At 39.5% G+C, this 18,966-nt stretch overlaps 1 protein-coding gene across 1 annotated transcript in view; it reads left to right on the top strand.

Annotated features, from left to right (window-relative positions):
* The first annotated feature begins 1,772 nt into the window (after nucleotides 1-1,772).
* med17 (mediator complex subunit 17) overlaps nucleotides 1,773-18,966 on the top strand; it is a 17,608-nt gene continuing 414 nt past the window's right edge. The window contains exons 1-12 of the mRNA XM_061972484.1: nucleotides 1,773-1,914; nucleotides 6,770-7,014; nucleotides 8,393-8,556; nucleotides 8,690-8,909; nucleotides 9,048-9,184; nucleotides 9,666-9,747; nucleotides 9,821-9,973; nucleotides 10,054-10,184; nucleotides 10,287-10,471; nucleotides 13,104-13,241; nucleotides 18,551-18,668; nucleotides 18,736-18,895. Of these exons, the coding sequence (XP_061828468.1) occupies nucleotides 6,780-7,014; nucleotides 8,393-8,556; nucleotides 8,690-8,909; nucleotides 9,048-9,184; nucleotides 9,666-9,747; nucleotides 9,821-9,973; nucleotides 10,054-10,184; nucleotides 10,287-10,471; nucleotides 13,104-13,241; nucleotides 18,551-18,668; nucleotides 18,736-18,895 (1,723 nt within the window). The 5' untranslated portion in view covers nucleotides 1,773-1,914; nucleotides 6,770-6,779. The remainder of the gene's footprint in view (nucleotides 1,915-6,769; nucleotides 7,015-8,392; nucleotides 8,557-8,689; nucleotides 8,910-9,047; nucleotides 9,185-9,665; nucleotides 9,748-9,820; nucleotides 9,974-10,053; nucleotides 10,185-10,286; nucleotides 10,472-13,103; nucleotides 13,242-18,550; nucleotides 18,669-18,735; nucleotides 18,896-18,966) is intronic.

Genomic DNA, 18,966 nt, shown 5'->3' with positions numbered 1-18,966 from the left:
CGAAATTCAGGCGGAGCTGGAGGCCACGCCCCCTCCAGCTCCATGCGGACCATAACGTCCTCCCAGCCTGTAACAACACACAACAACAGCAGTCACGTTTTCGTCTACCATAAAGCAGTTCGTCTGCCGTAAACAGCAATGTTGTGACACTCTTAAACAGGACAATACTGCCATCTGCTGTACATGCATATGTGACAATAACATCTACGGCTTTTAGAGAGTGCAGTGCACAACTGCGCACACAACAAGGAGACGAAGAAGAATGCATAATCAGAGAGGGTGTTCAGCATGGTTAGAAAAATAGTGACAGAGAATAGAACAAGGATGGACAATTCAACCCTTAACTCAACAATGAGTAGATGAGTGTTGTGTGTGTATATGTGTAAATAAATGAACACTGAAATTCAAGTATTTCTCTTATATATATATATATATATATATATATATATATATATATATATAATAAAATAAATTTAAAAAAAAAAAATATATATATATACATATATATATATAAATATATATATATATATATATATATATATATATATATATATATATATATATATATATATATATATATATATATATATATATATATATATATATATATATATAGCTATAATTCACTGAAAGTCAAGTATTTCTTATATATACTTGGTGAATTCTAGCTGTAAATATACTCCTCCCCTCTTAACCACGCCCCCAACCACGCCTCCCCCACCTCCCGGAATTGGAGGTCTCAAGGTTGGCAAGTATGATATAGATATAGATATAGATATTAGGGATGTCCGATAATGGCTTTTTGCCGATATCCGATATTCCGATATTGTCCAACTCTTTAATTACCGCTACCGATATCAACCGATACCGATATCAACCGACACCGATATATACAGTCGTGGAATTAACACATTATTATGCCTAATTTGGACAACCAGGTATGGTGAAGATAAGGTCCTTTTTAAATAAATGTATTAAATAAATTAAGATAAATTAATTAAAAACATTTTCTTGAATAAAAAAGAAAGTAAAACAATATAAAAACAGTTACATAGAAACTAGTAATTAATGAAAATGAGTAAAATTAACTGTTAAAGGTTAGTACTATTAGTGGACCAGCAGCACGCACAATCATGTGTGCTTACGGACTGTATCCCTTGCAGACTGTATTGAAAAAAAGCATACAGGTGAAATGAAACGATAAAAAGTTGCAATGTTCACTCTAATAACATAAAGTTGTTCTTTTTTCTTTAAAGATGCCACTGCGAAAAAAAAATAAAACATCTATGTTGTTATGAATTATTGACCTATTCAAGGCTCCAGTTACTTCACATCAAAAATTCCGCTTTGTAATATAGTTTTTTGAAAAAATATTGCATAATTTGTGTCACATAAAAAACAATGTTTTTGTTGACAGAAAGGGCACAGAATAAACAAAAAAACATGAAAACAATTATATCTGAAGTTGAGCTAGAGACTTAAGAATTCAATTTAAAAAATAAAATAAAAAAAATAATAATAAAATAAAAATAAAAATAAAATATATATATATATATATATATATATATATATATATATATATATATACATATGACTTATTTTTTAATATGTATATGACTGAGACCCTTCCGGGTCCCCACATTAAAACTTGAGTGTAGCCCTAAAGATAAAAAAATGACCCCCTGCATTCTAAGATTTTTCAGTATGTGTCTCTCAGTGGCCACTAGTGGCGCTATTTTCCATGATCTAGAGGGGCCACTTCCTATTTGAATGGCGAAGAAGAAAATGTTCAATGGCGGCTATTCAGCCTTTTTTCCGAAAGCAACAACGAGCGCGGCTCACGACATCTCTGGAAAAAAATACTTCAACTCGAGAGATTAACTTTTCAATGTAAAACTGTTGACTAAACATCAGGTAGGAGATGTTTGAGGAAAATGATTTTTTGACCTGAGTATACTTCCTTTTAAGGTGTGGTAATACAGCTAACCCTAGCTCGCTAACAAATACTGCACATATCAACAATAGCTTTTCTGCTTTATTTAGGGTTGCCAACTCCTTAAAAAAGGAAAACCTTGTGAAACTGGTCGACCTGTTTTATGTTGGGTTTGTATTACCTTTATATATGTGTGAAATGAGTTTATACTAGCTGCAAAGACTAAATGGAAACAACTGGACTACACACATGTTTAAACTATTGGACTTTAATCAGAATTAGATGTTGCAGGTTTTGGACTAACACAAGTGTATGGGAAAGTTGTTGTTGAATAAGCAATGTTTTTTGTGCAAAATAACACAACGAACAGAGTAAAGTACATATTTTTTTAAATATACATTTGTCCTGCTTAACTTAAAGGGGAACATTATCACCAGACCTATGTAAGCATCAATATATACCTTGATGTTGCAGAAAAAAGACCATATATTTTTTTAACCGATTTCCGAACTCTAAATGGGTGAATTTTGGCGAATTAAACGCCTTTCTATTATTCGCTCTCGGAGCGATGACGTCACATCGGGAAGCAATCCACCATTTTCTCAAACACGTTACAAACACCGAATCAAATCAGCGCTGTTATTTTCCGTTTTTTCGACTGTTTTCCGTACCTTGGAGACATCATGCCTCGTCGGTGTGTTGTCGGAGGGTGTAACAACACGAACAGGGACGGATTCAAGTTGCACCAGTGGCCCAAAGATGCGAAAGTGGCAAGAATTTGGACGAAATTTGTTCAAAATACGAGGGTGTGGGGAAAGCCGACGAAAATGGTCAGTCGTTTGTTCTGCACACTTTACCGACGAAAGCTATGCGACGACAGAGATGGCAAGAATGTGTGTGTATATCCTGCGACACTCAAAGCAGATGCATTTCCAACGATAAAGTCAAAGAAATCTGCCGCTAGACCCCCATTGAATCTGCCGGAGTGTGTGAGCTATTCAGGGACAAAGGACCTCGGTAGCACGGCAAGCAATGGCGGGAGTTTGTTCCCGCAGACGAGCGAGCTAAACCCCCTGGATGTCTTGGCTCACACTGCTTCTACCGTCCCTTATGCCACCGAAGATGATCAAGAGAAGAATATTGACCCTAGCTTCCCTGGCCTGCTGACATCAACTCCAAAACTGGACAGATCAGCTTTCAGGAAAAGAGAGCGGATGAGGGTATGTCTACAGAATATATTAATTGATGAAAACTTTATTCATTACTCGCGGTTTTACGTAAATTATTATACATAAACTGTGTTTACCAATAATTTAGCTTAAAAACATTACAACACTTAAAAACAAACACATACCAATCGTTGGTTAGAAGGCGATCGCCGAATTCGTCCTCGCTTTCTCCCGTGTCGCTGGCTGTCGTGTCGTTTTCGTCGGTTTCGCTTGCATACGATTCAAACCGATATGGCTCAATAGCTTCAGTTTCTTCTTCAATTTCGCTTAAGCCCCTGAAATCCGAGTCTGAATCCGAGCTAATGTCGCTACCTTGCTGTTCTATCCGCCATGTTTGTTTGTATTGGCATCACTATGTGACGTCACAGGAAAATGGACGGGTGTATATAACGATGGTTAAAATCAGGCACTTTGAAGCTTTTTTTAGGGATATTGCGTGATGGGTAAAATTTTGAAAAAAACTTCGAAAAATAAAATAAGCCACTGGGAACTGATTTTTAATGGTTTTAACCCTTCTGAAATTGTGATAATGTTCCCCTTTAACATAGTATATACAAACATTTCTCAAACAGACATCTCTCCTACTTAACAGTATGAATTTAGTGTGCAGCTTTAAGACAGAGGGGGGTCTCCAACTTTCATCAGTATGAGAACTATTTTGACAAAAAGAAAGGAGAGGTGAGATTGTCCTTTATCAATATAACTGGCTACATTTAAATTAGATCACCTGTGGCCATGGTCTTTAGGTTATAATGTGATCATTATCATTGAATAGAAGCATACTTTCAGAATTCTGAATTTAACACATACAAAACTATTAGAAGTTGCAGAAACTGTCATTTCACTCTTTGGTAAGTTACTGTATCACCAGCTAACTGTTGAAGACCCCTGTATCAAATCAAATCAAATCAACTTTATTTATAAAGCACATTTAAAGTTTACCACAGGGGTAGCCAAAGTGCTGTACAAAGGGCAGGTTAAAAGATAATACGAGTACCCAGCAAACACAACACAACACAAACAGAACACGATAAAAAATAAATAAATAAAATAGAAAAAATAAAACATAAAAACAGGTTCACAGCAGGTGTATTATGGGGCGCCATTGCAGGATGGATATCACTCAGTGTTAAGAGCCATGGAATAAAAGTATGTTTTTAAGAGAGATTTAAAAACAGGAAGAGAGGAGGCTTGTCTAACACTCAGAGGTAGGTCGTTCCAGAGCTTGGGAGCAGCAATGGCGAAAGCTCTGTCACCTCTAAGCTTCAGCTGTAGTGTAACTATCATAATGTGTAGTGTGACAATCTTAAAGTGTAGTCACTATCATAAAGTGTAGTGTGACTATCATAAAACTGGACACATAGGGTGATGTGTCAAATGCAGAGAATAATTTTGCCACACCTAGTGTGTGTGTGATAATCATTGGTACTTTAACTTTTAACTTTTTTTACAGAAAAATTTAATTTTGGTAAAAAGTCACATTTGAAGTACGATTGCCAGAAGCTTGGCAGATCATTCTAGTTAACTGCCGCCACGCTGAGGCAGAGTGATAGTAGCCAAGGCAAGACAAAACAAAAAATGCCAGATAAGTCAAACCGCAATGGGTTTGACAGGTGATCAATTGGTTCAACCTTAGCCTGCTGGGAACTCTTATCAAAGGTGCATTTGATGGACTCTCTATATTTTACGGACAATTTTTTATTCTCAAGATTATGAAAATACGGGACCGAATGCGTCCCTTGACAGCTTAATATGAAACGCATAACGCATACTTTTGTCTCTACAAATGTGAAGATTACATTTTTCAAGGGACGGTTGGCAACCCTAGTTTTAGTACACAGCTCAGTTGTTCTTTTCCAGTCTAAGACAAGGTAACTTACATTTGTATAAACATAGTGAACATAGAATTGTTATACAAGTTGTATAGTTGGTGTTTGTTTTTTCACTTAATAAATATGTAAATATCAGTATATACAAACCCCGTTTCCATATGAGTTGGGAAATTGTGTTAGATGTAAATATAAACGGAATACAATGATTTGCAAATCCTTTTCAACCCATACTCAGTTGAATATGCTACAAAGACAACATATTTGATGTTCAAACTGATAATAATTTTTTTTTTTTGCAAATAATCATTAACTTTAGAATTCCATGTCAGCAATACGTGACAAAGAAGTTGGGAAAGGTGGCAATAAATACTGATAAAGTTGAGGATTGCTCATCAAACACTTATTTGGAACATCCCACACGGGAACAGGCAAATTGGGAACAGGTGGGTGCCATGATTGGGTATAAAAGTAGATTCCATGAAATGCTCAGTCATTCACAAACAAGGATGGGGCGAGGGTCACCACTTTGTCAACAAATGCGTGAGCAAATTGTTGAACAGTTTAAGAAAAACCTTTCTCAACCAGCTATTGCAAGGAATTTAGGGATTTCACCATCTACGGTCCGTAATATCATCAAAGGGTTCAGAGAATCTGGAGAAATCACTGCACGTAAGCAGCTAAGCCCGTGACCTTTTATATCCCTCAGGATGTACTGCATCAACAAGTGACATCTGTGTGTAAAGGATATCACCACATGGGCTCAGGAACACTTCAGAAACCCACTGTCAGTAACTACAGTTGGTCGCTACATCTGTAAGTGCAAGTTAAAACTCTCCCATGCAAGGCGTTTATCAACAACACCCAGAAACGCCGTCAGCTTCGCTGGGCCTGAGCTCATCTAAGATGGACTGATACAAAGTGGAAAAGTGTTCTGTGGTCTGATGAGTCCACATTTCAAATTGTTTTTGGAAACTGTGGACGTCGTGTCCTCCGGACCAAAGAGGAAAAGAACCATCCGGATTGTTATAGGCGCAAAGTTGAAAAGGCAGCATCTGTGATGGTATGGGGGTGTATTAGTGCCCAAGACATGGGTAACTTACACATCTGTTAAGGTGCCATTAATGCTGAAAGGTACATACAGGTTTTGGAGAAACATATGTTGCCATCCAAGCAACGTTACCATGGACACCCCTGCTTATTTCAGCAAGACAATGCCAAGCCACGTGTTACATCAACGTGGCTTCATAGTAAAAGAGTGCGGGTACTAGACTGGCCTGCCTGTAGTCCAGACCTGTCTCCCATTAAAAATGTGTGGCTCATTATGAAGCCTAAAATACCACAACGGAGACCCCCGGACTGTTGAACAACCCAAGCTGTACATCAAGCAAGAATGGGAAATAATTCCACCTGAGAAGCTTAAAAAATGTGTCTCCTCAGTTCCCAAACGTTTACTGAATGTTGTTAAAAGGAAAAGTCATGTAACACAGTGGTGAACATGCCCTTTCCCAACTACTTTGGCACGTGTTGCAGGCATGAAATTCTAAGTTAATTATTATTTGCAAAAAAAAAATAAAGTTTATGAGTTTGAACATCAAATATCTTGTCTTTGTAGTGCATTCAATTGAATATGGGTTGAAAAGGATTTGCAAATCATTGTATTTTCTAACACAATTTCCCAACTCATATGGAAACGGGGTTTGTAAAAGTATAAAGCTATTTGTCTCTAATTCTGGAGCACTAGTATAATTCTGTATATATTGTTGTCCACCTGCCAGCCTTGTCATCATGGCCAGTGGTCCAGGAGTGAGAGTAAGCATCGAGTCCTCCTGCGAGAAGCAGGTGCAGGAAGTGGCTCTGGATGGGACGGAGACCTATGTGCCACCTCTGTCTATGTCCCAGAACCTGGCAAAGTTGGCACAGAGGATCGACTTCAGCCAGGGATCTGATTCAGAGGAGGATGGAGCTGAGGTCGACTCCAGGGAACGTGAGTGGGGCAAGCAGGAGGCAGAGGAAGAAGAAGGTATGAGGAGAAGTTTGGACACCATAATTCGCTGATGCATACAACCTGTGGAACAAATGATGGAATCACAAGATTTGGAGGATGTTCATTCATTTGTTTAAATTTGTAGATAAAAACAGATAACAGACATGACACAAAACTATAGTTGTTTCAAATGGCAACTTTCTGGCTTTAAGAAACACTGGAAGATATCAAGAATATAAATTGAGGTAGTCAGTAACAGTTTAATGTTTAGATCAAGCAGAGTGAAATAAATATGGACTTGCTCAATTATGAGGAAAAAAAATAGGAAATCACACAGTATATTTTCATTTCCAAAGCTAACACCTGCATTAGATTAAATCCGTCTATTAGTCTGCAGTTAAAAAGGAGTGTTCACACATTGTTGAGCTGTTGTACCAGGTGTATTGACATAAATCATGGCTCCAACACGAGATGTCAATTGAAACAAAGGTAAATCATCACGCAATATTGCAAAAGATCTTGATAGAAAACATGTTCACAGTCAGCTATGTCTAAAATATGGACCAAGTACAAACAACATGGGAAGGTCGTAATAGGCAAGCATACTATTAGACCAAGGAAAACATCAAAGTGTCAAGACAGAAAACTTCAAGCAATATGTTTTGAAAACAAAAAATGCACAGCAGAACAAATGGGCGGAAACTGCAGTCACCGTGTGTGACTGAAATGTAAGAAACCACCTAAAGGAAATGGGTACAACACAAAAAAGCTAAACGGGTGCCGTCATTAAAAAAACAAGGTTCCAATGGGCTAAAGAAAAGCAATCATGGACTATGGATGACTGGATAAAAGTCGTATTCAGTGATGAATAATGATGAATGATGATGGTGGAACGTAAAATGTGTGGTTGAAATTGAAGAAAAGGGTCCATGGCAAGACTCTAACCTGCAAATCTGATCTGACAACAGCAATCAGAGAATGTTGGAGTAAAATTGACGGACAGTACTGTTTGTCATTCGTTAAGTCCATGCCTCAGAGACTGCAAGCTGTCATAAAAAACGTATGTGATGCAACAAAGTACTAGTGGTGTGTTGTTGTAGTGTTTTTTGTTTGTTTTTCATGATTCCATAATTTTTTCACTCTGCGTAATCTAAAAATGAAACTGTTACTATTACAATTTATTTTCTTGATATATTCTACTGTTTCTTAAAGCCAGAAAAGTTGCTTTCTGAAATGACTATAGTTTTGTGTCATGTCTGTTATCTGCCTTTATCTACAAAATTAAACACCTGAATTAACTCCCTGCAGGTCTGGTTGTGTATTTTATCCATGGGTTGTAGTCAAACTTCTACATAAAGTTTAGTTACAGTTATGTTCTCTGTATATCAATCCGACATGCGATTTCCTTACACAGGCACAGTGAAGTTCCAGCCATCCTTGTGGCCTTGGGACTCTGTGCGAAACAACTTGCGCAGTGCTCTGACAGAGATGTGTGTCCTCTATGATGTCCTCTGTGTGGTGAAGGAGAAGAAGTACATGGCGCTAGACCCAGTGTCACAGGATCCTTCAATAAGCAAGGTAAAATGAAAACACATTCTAATGTATGCAAATGTAATGTCTAAAATATACAGTCACCTTTTCGCTTTTCTCCATGTAGTGTATATTTATCTCAAGTTCTATTTTCACTCACTCCTGGAACAACTTCATCTAGGGTCCTCAGGTGATACAGCTGATGAGTAAGAAGAAGTCGCTGGCCTCAGCAGCACAGCTCCTCCTGAAGGGTGCAGAAAAGCTCAACAAGTCTGTAGCGGAGAACCAGGAAAACCGGCGGCAGAGAGACTTTAACTCTGAGCTGCTGCGACTGCGCTCACATTGGAAACTACGCAAAGTCGGAGACAAGATCCTTGGAGACCTTAGCTACCGGAGTGCAGGTTATAAAGCCCTTTGGTAGTGTGCAGCCATGTTGTCCGTCAAGTCTATTAAAATGTTTCTGTATGAAGTTGTCATGCTGTGTGTGTGAGGACTTTTTAAGTCTGCTGTCTCATCACAACAATGTTTTTCCCGCGCAGGTTCACTTTTTCCTCATCATGGCTCATTTGAGGTGCTCAAGAACACAGACATCGATCTGGACAAAAAAATCCCAGAGGACTACTGCCCCCTTGACGTCCAGATTCCTAGTGATCTAGAAGGATCTGCGTATATCAAGGTAGAGGGTTTTTGGATATAAATTATTTTTCTCTCTCATTACAACTACATATTCTGTTTTAGCACAAAGCACACAACTTAAACACCAGTCTAACTTTATTAGTATTGTGTCTATTATATTTACTGATACAATACAGTGGTACCTCGGCTTTTGTTAGTAATCTGTTCCAAAAGGTCTGACAAAAAACAAATTGTATAAAATAAAATAAAAACAATTCCAATTTAAAAACAATCCCAATTAATCTGTTCCATAAATATGAACACTACACACATTTGATAAAGAATAATTGTAATTTTGAATTAAAAAAAACAATGCAAAATAAATATAAATGACAAATTCATGTAGAGAATGAGGCACATGAAAATTGGGGTACCACTGTATTTACAGTATATTGGTACTGGTAACTATAAATGTTTCCATACAAAAGCACTATGATGAAACAGCCATTGCCTCACCAAATTACTGCTCCCAATGTCTCCAGGTTTCCATCCAGAAACAATCTCCGGACATCGGTGATCTTGGAACAGTCAACTTGTTCAGGAGACAATCAAAAACCATAGCTGGTGTGGAATCAGACCAGAAAACAGGACATTTTCTAAATATCTTAGCATTATTCTGATCCTTATTCTAATCCAGGTTCTCAACCGTGGCACGTAAAGCTTGAGGCGGCTCAGAACGTTCTTCTCTGTAAGGAGATCTTTGCGCAGCTGTCCAGGGAAGCCGTGCAGATAAAATCCCAGATCCCTCACATTGTTGTGAAGAATCAGATCATCTCACAGCCTTTCCCAGGTGATAATACTCATAGCAACACTTGCTTTAAAAAAAGAAACAAATCTGCAGCTCCAATTGGTCTTGTTTTTACTTTGTAGGTCTGCAACTGTCCATCTCGCTCTGCCACTCGACGGGAGAGAAGAAGAATCATCGAGCGTCTCCAGAGAAGCCCAAACCGGATGACCATCTTTACGTTCTGGAACACAACCTGCATCAGATGATGCGTGAGGTGAGACTGTTGGTGTCTCTGAATCACTCAAATATATGCTAATTGTTATCAAAACTCAAGCCCTTATGAAACCATACCGTTAATAACCTCTCTTAATGTCAGTTTCACAAGCAGCAGCTGAGTTCCCTGGTGATGCCGCACCCCGCCACCTCCCCCTTTGGCCACAAACGAATGCGCCTGGCTGGCCCGCAGGCCTACGACAAAGCCGAGATCGCCAGCTTGCAGCAGAGAGAGGGCCTCCTGGAGAAGATCATCAAGCAGGCCAAGCACATCTTCTTACGTAGCCGGTAAACCACTTTTGTCTATTCAGGCTATTACTTATGACTGTTATTCTTTCACTTTTGTAGTCTGTAAACGTTGAGCAATGGATGCTATGTGAAACCACAGAAATACCGCACTATCTGTAGATAATAGAGGTCCTCGAAATTGTTTGCTCAATTGCGAAGTAAACACTGCTTGGTACACATTGGCCCAACAGCTCTGGTCTTTGTCGTTGACTGGAGAAGCTACAGAAACATTGCAAACAATACTCTTAATTCAATTATATTGAAATGCCATAGTTAAGCTGCTGTATGTCATGGTTAAAGGGGAACATTATCACAATTTCAGAAGGGTTAAAACCCATTAAAAATCAGTTCCCAGTGGCTTATTTTATTTTTCGAAGTTTTTTTCTAAATTTTACCCATCACGCAATATCCCTAAAAAAAGCTTCAAAGTGCCTGATTTTAACCATCGTTATATACACCCGTCCATTTTCCTGTGACGTCACATAGTGAAGCCAATACAAACAAACATGGCGCAAAGAACAGCAAGCTATATCGACATTAGCTCGGATTCAGACTCAGATTTCAGCGGCTTAAGCGATTCAACAGATTACGCATGTATTGAAACGGATGGTTGTAGTGTGGAGGCAGGTAGCGAAAACGAAATTGAAGAAGAAACTGAAGCTATTGAGCCATATCGGTTTGAACCGTATGCAAGCGAAACCAACGAAAACGACACGACAGCCAGCGACACGGGAGAAAGCGAGGACGAATTCGGCGATCGCCTTCTAACCAACGATTGGTATGTGTTTGTTTGGCATTAAAGGAAACTAACAACTATGAACTAGGTTTACAGCATATGAAATACATTTGGCAACAACATGCACTTTGAGAGTGCAGACAGCCCAATTTTCATCAATTAATATATTCACACTCCGGCAGATTCAATGGGGGTCTGGCGGCAGATTTCTTTGACTTTATCGTTGGAAATGCATCTGCTTTGAGTGTCGCAGGATATCCACACATTCTTGCCATCTCTGTCGTAGCATAGCTTTCGTCGGTAAAGTGTGCGGAACAAACGTCCAATTTCTTGCCACTTTCGCATCTTTGGGCTGCTGGTGCAACTTGAATCCGTCCCTGTTCGTGTTGTTACACCCTCCGACAACACACCGACGAGGCATGATGTCTCCAAGGTACGGAAAACAGTCGAAAAAACGGAAAATAACAGAGCTGATTTGACTCGGTGTTTGAGAAAATGGCGGATTGCTTCCCAATGTGACGTCACAACGTGACGTCATCGCTCCGAGAGCGAATAATAGAAAGGCGTTTAATTCGCCAAAATTCACCCATTTAGAGTTCGGAAATCGGTTAAAAAAAAAAGGTCTTTTTCACAAACCTTTTTCACCAAGTACCACCTTTTAGAAAACACTTGGCTCTCCAAGTACCATATACTGTGTATATATATGTGCTCGTGAGTACGCTGTCATGTGGACCCAAGCGTGCGCAACATGTACACACAAACACACAGACACTTTTTTGCGACACAACAGGTAACAATCATTTTGTACAAAAATAAAATATATCTTATTTTTGTTTATTTTGTTTTATTGATGTGCAAAACAAGCGTCATTGCAAAAAACACCACAACCTACAAACACTCTGCGTAATTATTTTTACAGTGCACCGAGATATTAAGTACACAATACATGTACCGTATTTTTCGGACTATTTGTCGCAGTTTGTTTCATAGTTTGGCCGGGCTCCAGTGCGATTTATGTATGTTTTTTTCCTTCTTTATTATGCATTTTCGGCAGGTGCGACTTATACTCCGAAAAATACGGTACTCTTTGCATGCAAATGTCCAATCACTTTTGCTTTCACTCATACAATAATTTCTCAATTTCAAGCACAGTGTTGGCTCTCCTGTGCTCAGGGATCCTCCTCTGTGAAAGCTGACCAATCAGCTCTTTGGTCTAGTCAGGATTATTGAGAGGTCTGCGGGAGTGTTCGCAGGGAGATGAGCAAGTCAGCGTCGCTTATTGTAGCTACGTGATGCAAGGGACACATTTCAGCATTTTGGTAGATGCTTAGAGGGTGCTTGCGTTCGATTATTGTGACCCGTCCTCTTGCTAGTTCAAACCTCCAGGATGCGTGCACACGGAGAAGAAGAACGCCACGGTGCAGGGCTGTGTTTGGAAGGATTTATGGTCTAGCTTGCCTGTTTAAACTCGCAGATATTTTTGCTTTACATTGTATATTGTTCTTTTTTTCTCTCTTTCTCGCACGGCGGCCATTGGATCTGTTTTTTATTCTTTAGTACGTGGAGATCTTTCCTGTGGGTGAGCATGTGCGGTGGGCATGGGCGCGGACACCCATCCATTTTCTACCGCTTGTCCCTTTTGGGGTCGCGGGGGGTGCTGGAGCCTACATTTCATTATTTAATTTTTAACTTCTAATTATTACAAATATAGACATTTATTTATTAGTTCTGTTCTCTTAAACCACCAATGGTAACATAGGCTAGCCAATGGTGTTCTTGTTATAATTTTTGGTTTGAAAAATGTAACTTGGAGAAAGTTGCAAACCGTACCTTTTAAGGGTGCTCTAGACCTGTGATGTGATGCGTAAACAACTTTTAACCTGTTTCATTTTGCAGGACCGCACGCACCATCGATAGTCTGGCCAGCCGGATTGAAGACCCCCAGATCCAAGCTCACTGGTCCAACATTAACGACGTGTACGAGTCCAGTGTCAAAGTGCTGATCACCTCTCAGGGCTACGAGCAAATCTGCAAGTATGTGTTGGAGTGATACCGAAATACCACAAAGTAATCCCACAAAGGTCACTCTAAAGCAGGGGTGTCCAAATATTTTCTATCGAGGTTTGATACATGTTCTCCTATAAAATATGCTAAATCCAATCCAATGGAGGTGAATATATGCCAGTGCTTCTCAATTATTTATAATAATTTGGCCATAAAACTGTTATAAGTACACCTGCATAACATTGTATCCTTATTAACAATAAAGAAGACAAAAAAGAAAAATATAGATCATCGTAGGTATAACAAAGAATAACTAACATTATTACCACTAGCATTTTTTAGCCTGTAAAATAACATTTAAAGTGCATGAATTTGCCTGAAATTGAAAACATTTAGTATTCTTTTATACTATAAACATATTCGACCAACTTCAACCATTTGAAACTGAAGATTTTAATTTAAAAGGGACTGTTTGCGACATTTACAAAGATGCCTAGAGGGTGCTAACTTTCCGATGTATTTTAATCGTTATATCCTGCCCTCTTACGTCTTCTAGGGCGTAATGACGTACACTTGAGGACAGAATTATTAGCCCCCCCCATTAAAATGTCATTTTTGGAGAAGTATCTTCCAAATACTGTTAAAGAGAGCAACTAATTTTTATAAACATATTTTCCAAACTGCTTTTATTTTGGTGCTTCCATTATTTTACTTTGCACAGACAAACAATTATTTTACCAAAAAATAACTACCAGGGTCCAAATTATTGTTATAGGAAAACCTCTCAAGCTCCCCTAAGTTTGACAGTCTTCTGCCATGGACTTTCGTCTTCAATTGTCCCCAAAGAGTCTCAATGGGCTTCATTTGGGGGCTTTGTGCAGACCAATCAGTCACATTCACCTTGACCTTCTGGAGATAGTTTCTCACCAGGACTGACGTATGTTTTGAGTCGTTACGTTGGAAGACAAGGTGGCGACCCACACCCAGTTTTGCTGCTGACTGCTTGAGGGTTGTTTTTTTCCCCCAAGATCTTCAAATATCCTTCTTTCTTCAGGATTCTTTGTACCTTGACAAGATTCCCAGTTCCAAATGCAGTGAAGCATCACACAGCATAATACTCCCACCACCATGTCTCACTGTGGAGACTGTGTTCTTTTGGCTCCCTTCTTTCTGCAAACAGAATTGATTGATTGATTGAAACTTTTATTAGTAGATTGCACAGTACAGTACATATTCCGTACAATTGACCACTAAATGGTAACACCCGAATAAGTTTTTCAACTTGTTTAAGTCGGGGTCCACGTTAATCAATTCATGGTAATGTGTCTTGATGGCCAAAGAGCTCTAGTTTTGTTTCATCTGACCAAAAGACACGCTTCCAGTATGTGTAGTCTTTATCCAAGTTGTCCTTTGCATACTTCAGTCTGGTTCGAAGTTGTCTTTTTGCAGAAGTGGAGTTTTTCTTGCTCTGCAGCCTCAAAGTCCATTCCTGTGCAGGGCTCTAGAGATTGTCTTCTTTGAGACTACAATTCCAGACCTGGCCAAGTCATTCACTAGTGTCTTGACAGTTGTTCTGGGGTCTTTACACACAGCTCTCACTAACCATCTTTCCAGAGTCTCTGAAATGTGTGCTTTCCTACCTCTGCCTTTATTTTGTACCATGTGGCTGTCTTTGAATTTCTTGATGATACTTCTCACTCCAGTTCTTGACACTTGGAAACGCTGTGATAACTTTGTTTCCATTTCCTGCTTTGTGTGTATCAATGATATTTCCCCCAACTCTGCGCACCTCGCTGATAGTCCCTCCCAGTCTCCTCTCTGGAAGTGCACAAAGTCGTGCACACGCATAGGTAGACAGTCTGAAGTTGCAACGAAGGATCCCCTTGTTCGTATTTTGTTGCAGACTATCGGTAACACACGTCTCCACGCTAAAGGATACACACAAAATATAGGGACATAATAGATTACAATATTTAAATTAGTCCAATACTGGCCCGCAATGCCCTCCATCTTGAATACGAAGGACCAATATTTAAGTCTTGGCTCGTCTGTTTTTTTTTTGTAGACGTACAACGGCTTTCTTTTCTTCTGATTTCCTCTTTTTTTTTTTTTTTCTTTTTTTTTTTAGCAGTACATGCTGTAACAGCAAGCGCAGGTATTACGGTCTTTCCAGGTGGGTTTTCGGCAGCCATGCAACAAGTTTGCACCGTGCACGCACTTCACTGTATATCGCGTCAGCCAATGAGGAGGCTCCTTCATGGGCTCTGCTCACTCCTCCTTTCTCTAAGTCCTGTGATTGGATCTGGAGGGGTTGACCACCAAGAAGACAAATTATTTTGTCTTTTGGGGTTTTATTTACTAAAATACTTAATTATAAGGCGCAGACAGCACGCGGACGTACGATTTTTTTCAGAAATGATTACTGTTACGATATACTGTATGATGCTAATATGGTTCTTTTTATTTAAAGAATATAACTTATGTACCCCAGCTTTAAATCTAAACTGATTTATTTTGTTTTTGGTACGATGCTTTCTGATTCCTGAATTATCCAACGTGAACTAGATCTGCTCTACAGGTCCCTCTGACAGAGTCTGTGTTCACTGTTGACTTCAAATAGGTTTAGTTAATTAGAGCACATGACTTCCAACACATGCTGTGTCTCAAACTGCTGGAAGTATTTAAGGGGGCTAATAATTATGACTCGGTTTTTGTGAAATACCTTTGTTCCTGTGTGCAAATGCAAATATTGGAAGCATCCAAAATGAGGGTAGAATGCTTGGAAAAGCGGTGTGAAAAATGCATTGCTCTTAGTAAAAAATGAAATTCTCGATGGGGGGGCTAATAATTATGTCCTTAAGTGTACGCACGTACGTATGTAAGACATGCACGCACATTAGTTTTGGGTGTTGGCTAATGTTAGCGATTTGGATAGTTGGCATTAGCTATCATTGAATGTGTATTTTATAACAACAAAAGGACTGCAAATTGTTTGCTTGTGTTGGACTGCTTTTCAATGTGTGCATGCGCTCCCTGCGTGTACGTGTTGACGACATAGGGTGAGTGACCGGCGTAAACGGCAATAATTTTATTCGGGCCGGTATAAAAATTGTATGACATAAACATAAGAGAAAGTTTTAAATCAAACATGTTCAACTAATGGTAATATTAGGTTGCCAATGGTGTTCTTGTTATATTTTTTGCTTTGACAAATGTAACTGAGGGGAAGTTGCAAACAGCCTCCTTAATAAACTCAATAAATAATTAAAGCTGCAAGCAGCGATGAACGGGACCGACTTTGACGGCACATAAAATCCAAACCGGAGCAGTAATTAAAACTCTTTGGTCAACTTTTAATCAGAAGGGTTCAATCTCTCTCCTGTGCTAGTTTGAAACCGACACGACAAACGCGCTCAGAGGAGATAATGTTTGAAAAAAGGTGACCGGTTTTTACAAAACTTTTGTTTTGAAGGGGGAATAGCAAACTTCCTGTTGATTTTTGCTGGGGGGTTGTCAGTGTATGAAATGTAGGTCTAAGTGAGACCTACATAGAGGTTTTTGTTTCACGTCTCTACGACATTCCTACTGGAAGTTACTGGCAGTTTTGTCTTGAGTTTTCTTCCTAGGAGCAATTGTGTCTGTGTTTTCTTCCTAGGGGGCGCTAGAGCGCAATTTTGAGTTTAGGGTTTTTTGTTTTTTTATTAGATCGCAATTTTTGCCAGTCCTGATGTGTGTGTCGAGTTTGGTGAGTTTTGAAGCATGTTAAGGGGGTCAAATTACAGCTCAAAAAAGCAAAAGTGACTGTTTTTAGTAAACTTTTGTTTTGAAGGGGAAATTGCCAACTTCCTATTGATTTTAGCTGAAGGATGTCATTGTATGAAATCTAGGTCTAAGTGAGACCTACATAGAGGTTTTTGTTTCATGTCTGTACGACATTCCTACTGGAAGTTACAGGCAGTTTTGTCTGAGTTTTCTTCCGAGGAGCAGTTGTCTGTGTTTTCTACCAAGGGGGCGCTAGAGCGCAATTTTGAGTTTTGGGTTTGTTTGTTTTTTATTAGATTGCAATTTTGGCAGTCCTGATGTGCGTGTCGAGTTTGGTGAGTTTTGAAGCATGTTAAGGGGGTCAAATTACAGCTCAAAGTGGCAAAAGTGACTGTTTTTACAAAACTTTTGTTTTGAAGGGGGAATTGACAACTTCCTGTTGATTTTAGCTGAAGGATGTCAATGTATGAAATCTAGGTCTAAGTCAGACCTACATAGGGGTTTTTGTTTCATGTCTCTATGACATTCCTACCGCAAGTTACAAGCAGTTGTGTCTGTGTTTTTTCCTAGGGGGCGCTAGAGCGCAATTTTGAGTTTTGGGGTTGGATTTTTTTATTAAATCGCAATTTTTGCCAGTTCTGATGTGTGTGTCCAGTTTGGTGAGTTTTGAAGCATGTTAAGGGGGTCAAATTACAGCTCAAAGAGGCAAAAGTGACTGTTTTTACAAAACCTTTGTTTTGAAGGGGGAATTGACAACTTCCTGTTGATTTTTGCTGAAGGATGTCAATGTATGAAATCTAGGTCTAAGTCAGACCTACATAGAGGTTTTTGTTTCATGTCTCTACGACATTCCTACCGGAAGTTACAAGCAGTTGTGTCTGTGTTTTTCCTAGGGGGCGCTAGAGCGTAATTTTGAGTTTTGGGGTTGTTGTTTTTTTTATTAGATAGCAATTTTCACCAGTCCTGATGTGTGTGTGTCAAATATGGTGAGTTTTGAAGCCTGTTAAGGGGGTCAAATTAGAGCTCAAAGAGGCGGCGGAATAATAATAATAAAGAATAAAACGCACGAAAACAATTAGGGTCCTCTGTCGCAAAGGGACATTCGGTCCCTAATAATATATTAAAATTGATCAGCAACATTAACCTAGGAGCACAAGATACAAAACACTTTAACCATCTAAACAAAAATGTATAAAATGATTGGTGCCGATTTTTTTCAAATCATGAGGAAGTCAGGATTAATGGCTACAATGAGCACATTTTGTAGTGCACAGCTTTTTGAAGCATGATACTGATAAAGCATGTTCCCCAGGGTCACACAGGCATTTGAGAACTATCTGCTTTGTCAACTACAATACAAAGCTAATATGTTTTGTTCAAATCGCTTAGCACATGAGTGTAATATCTAAAAATAAATCAATAATGAATTAATGTCATTTTCAAAGTATGTTGAGCCAATAAAATAAAAATAGCGAGATTAAAGTGGCCCCCCCAGGCCGCACATTAGACTTTTTCTTTCCTTTCCCCTGGAGAGAAGCACATGTGGAAGCGCAACTCTGATGCGGCTTTGTGTTCAGGTCCATCCAGCTGCAGCTCAACATCGGTGTGGAGCAGATCCGGGTGGTGCACAGAGATGGACGTGTCATCACTCTGTCACACCAGGAGCAGGAGCTGCAGGACTTCCTCCTCTCACAGGTATGGCTGCCGTCGTCTCAGTCGGACCCTTTTCCATCCTTTCACACACGGTGGTGTCTTGTCGCAGATGTCCCAGCACCAGGTGCATGCTGTGCAACAGCTGGCTAAAGTGATGGGCTGGCATGTGCTGAGCTTCAGTAACCACGTAGGCCTCGGCCCGGTGGAGAGCATTGGAAACGCCTCCGCTGTCACTGTGGCCTCCCCCAACGGAGAGTATGCCATCTCAGGTGAGGTGGGGGCATGGCACGGGAGAGCTGGAGCGATCGAGTACACCATCCTGTTCCCCTTTTTTGTTTTC

Source organism: Nerophis lumbriciformis, linkage group LG17 (genome assembly GCF_033978685.3).
Source record: "Nerophis lumbriciformis linkage group LG17, RoL_Nlum_v2.1, whole genome shotgun sequence".
In the NCBI taxonomy this organism is placed as follows: Eukaryota; Metazoa; Chordata; class Actinopteri; order Syngnathiformes; family Syngnathidae; genus Nerophis; species Nerophis lumbriciformis.
The sequence above is the reverse complement of the archived record's forward strand: the minus strand, read 5'-3'. Positions and strand labels throughout refer to the sequence as shown.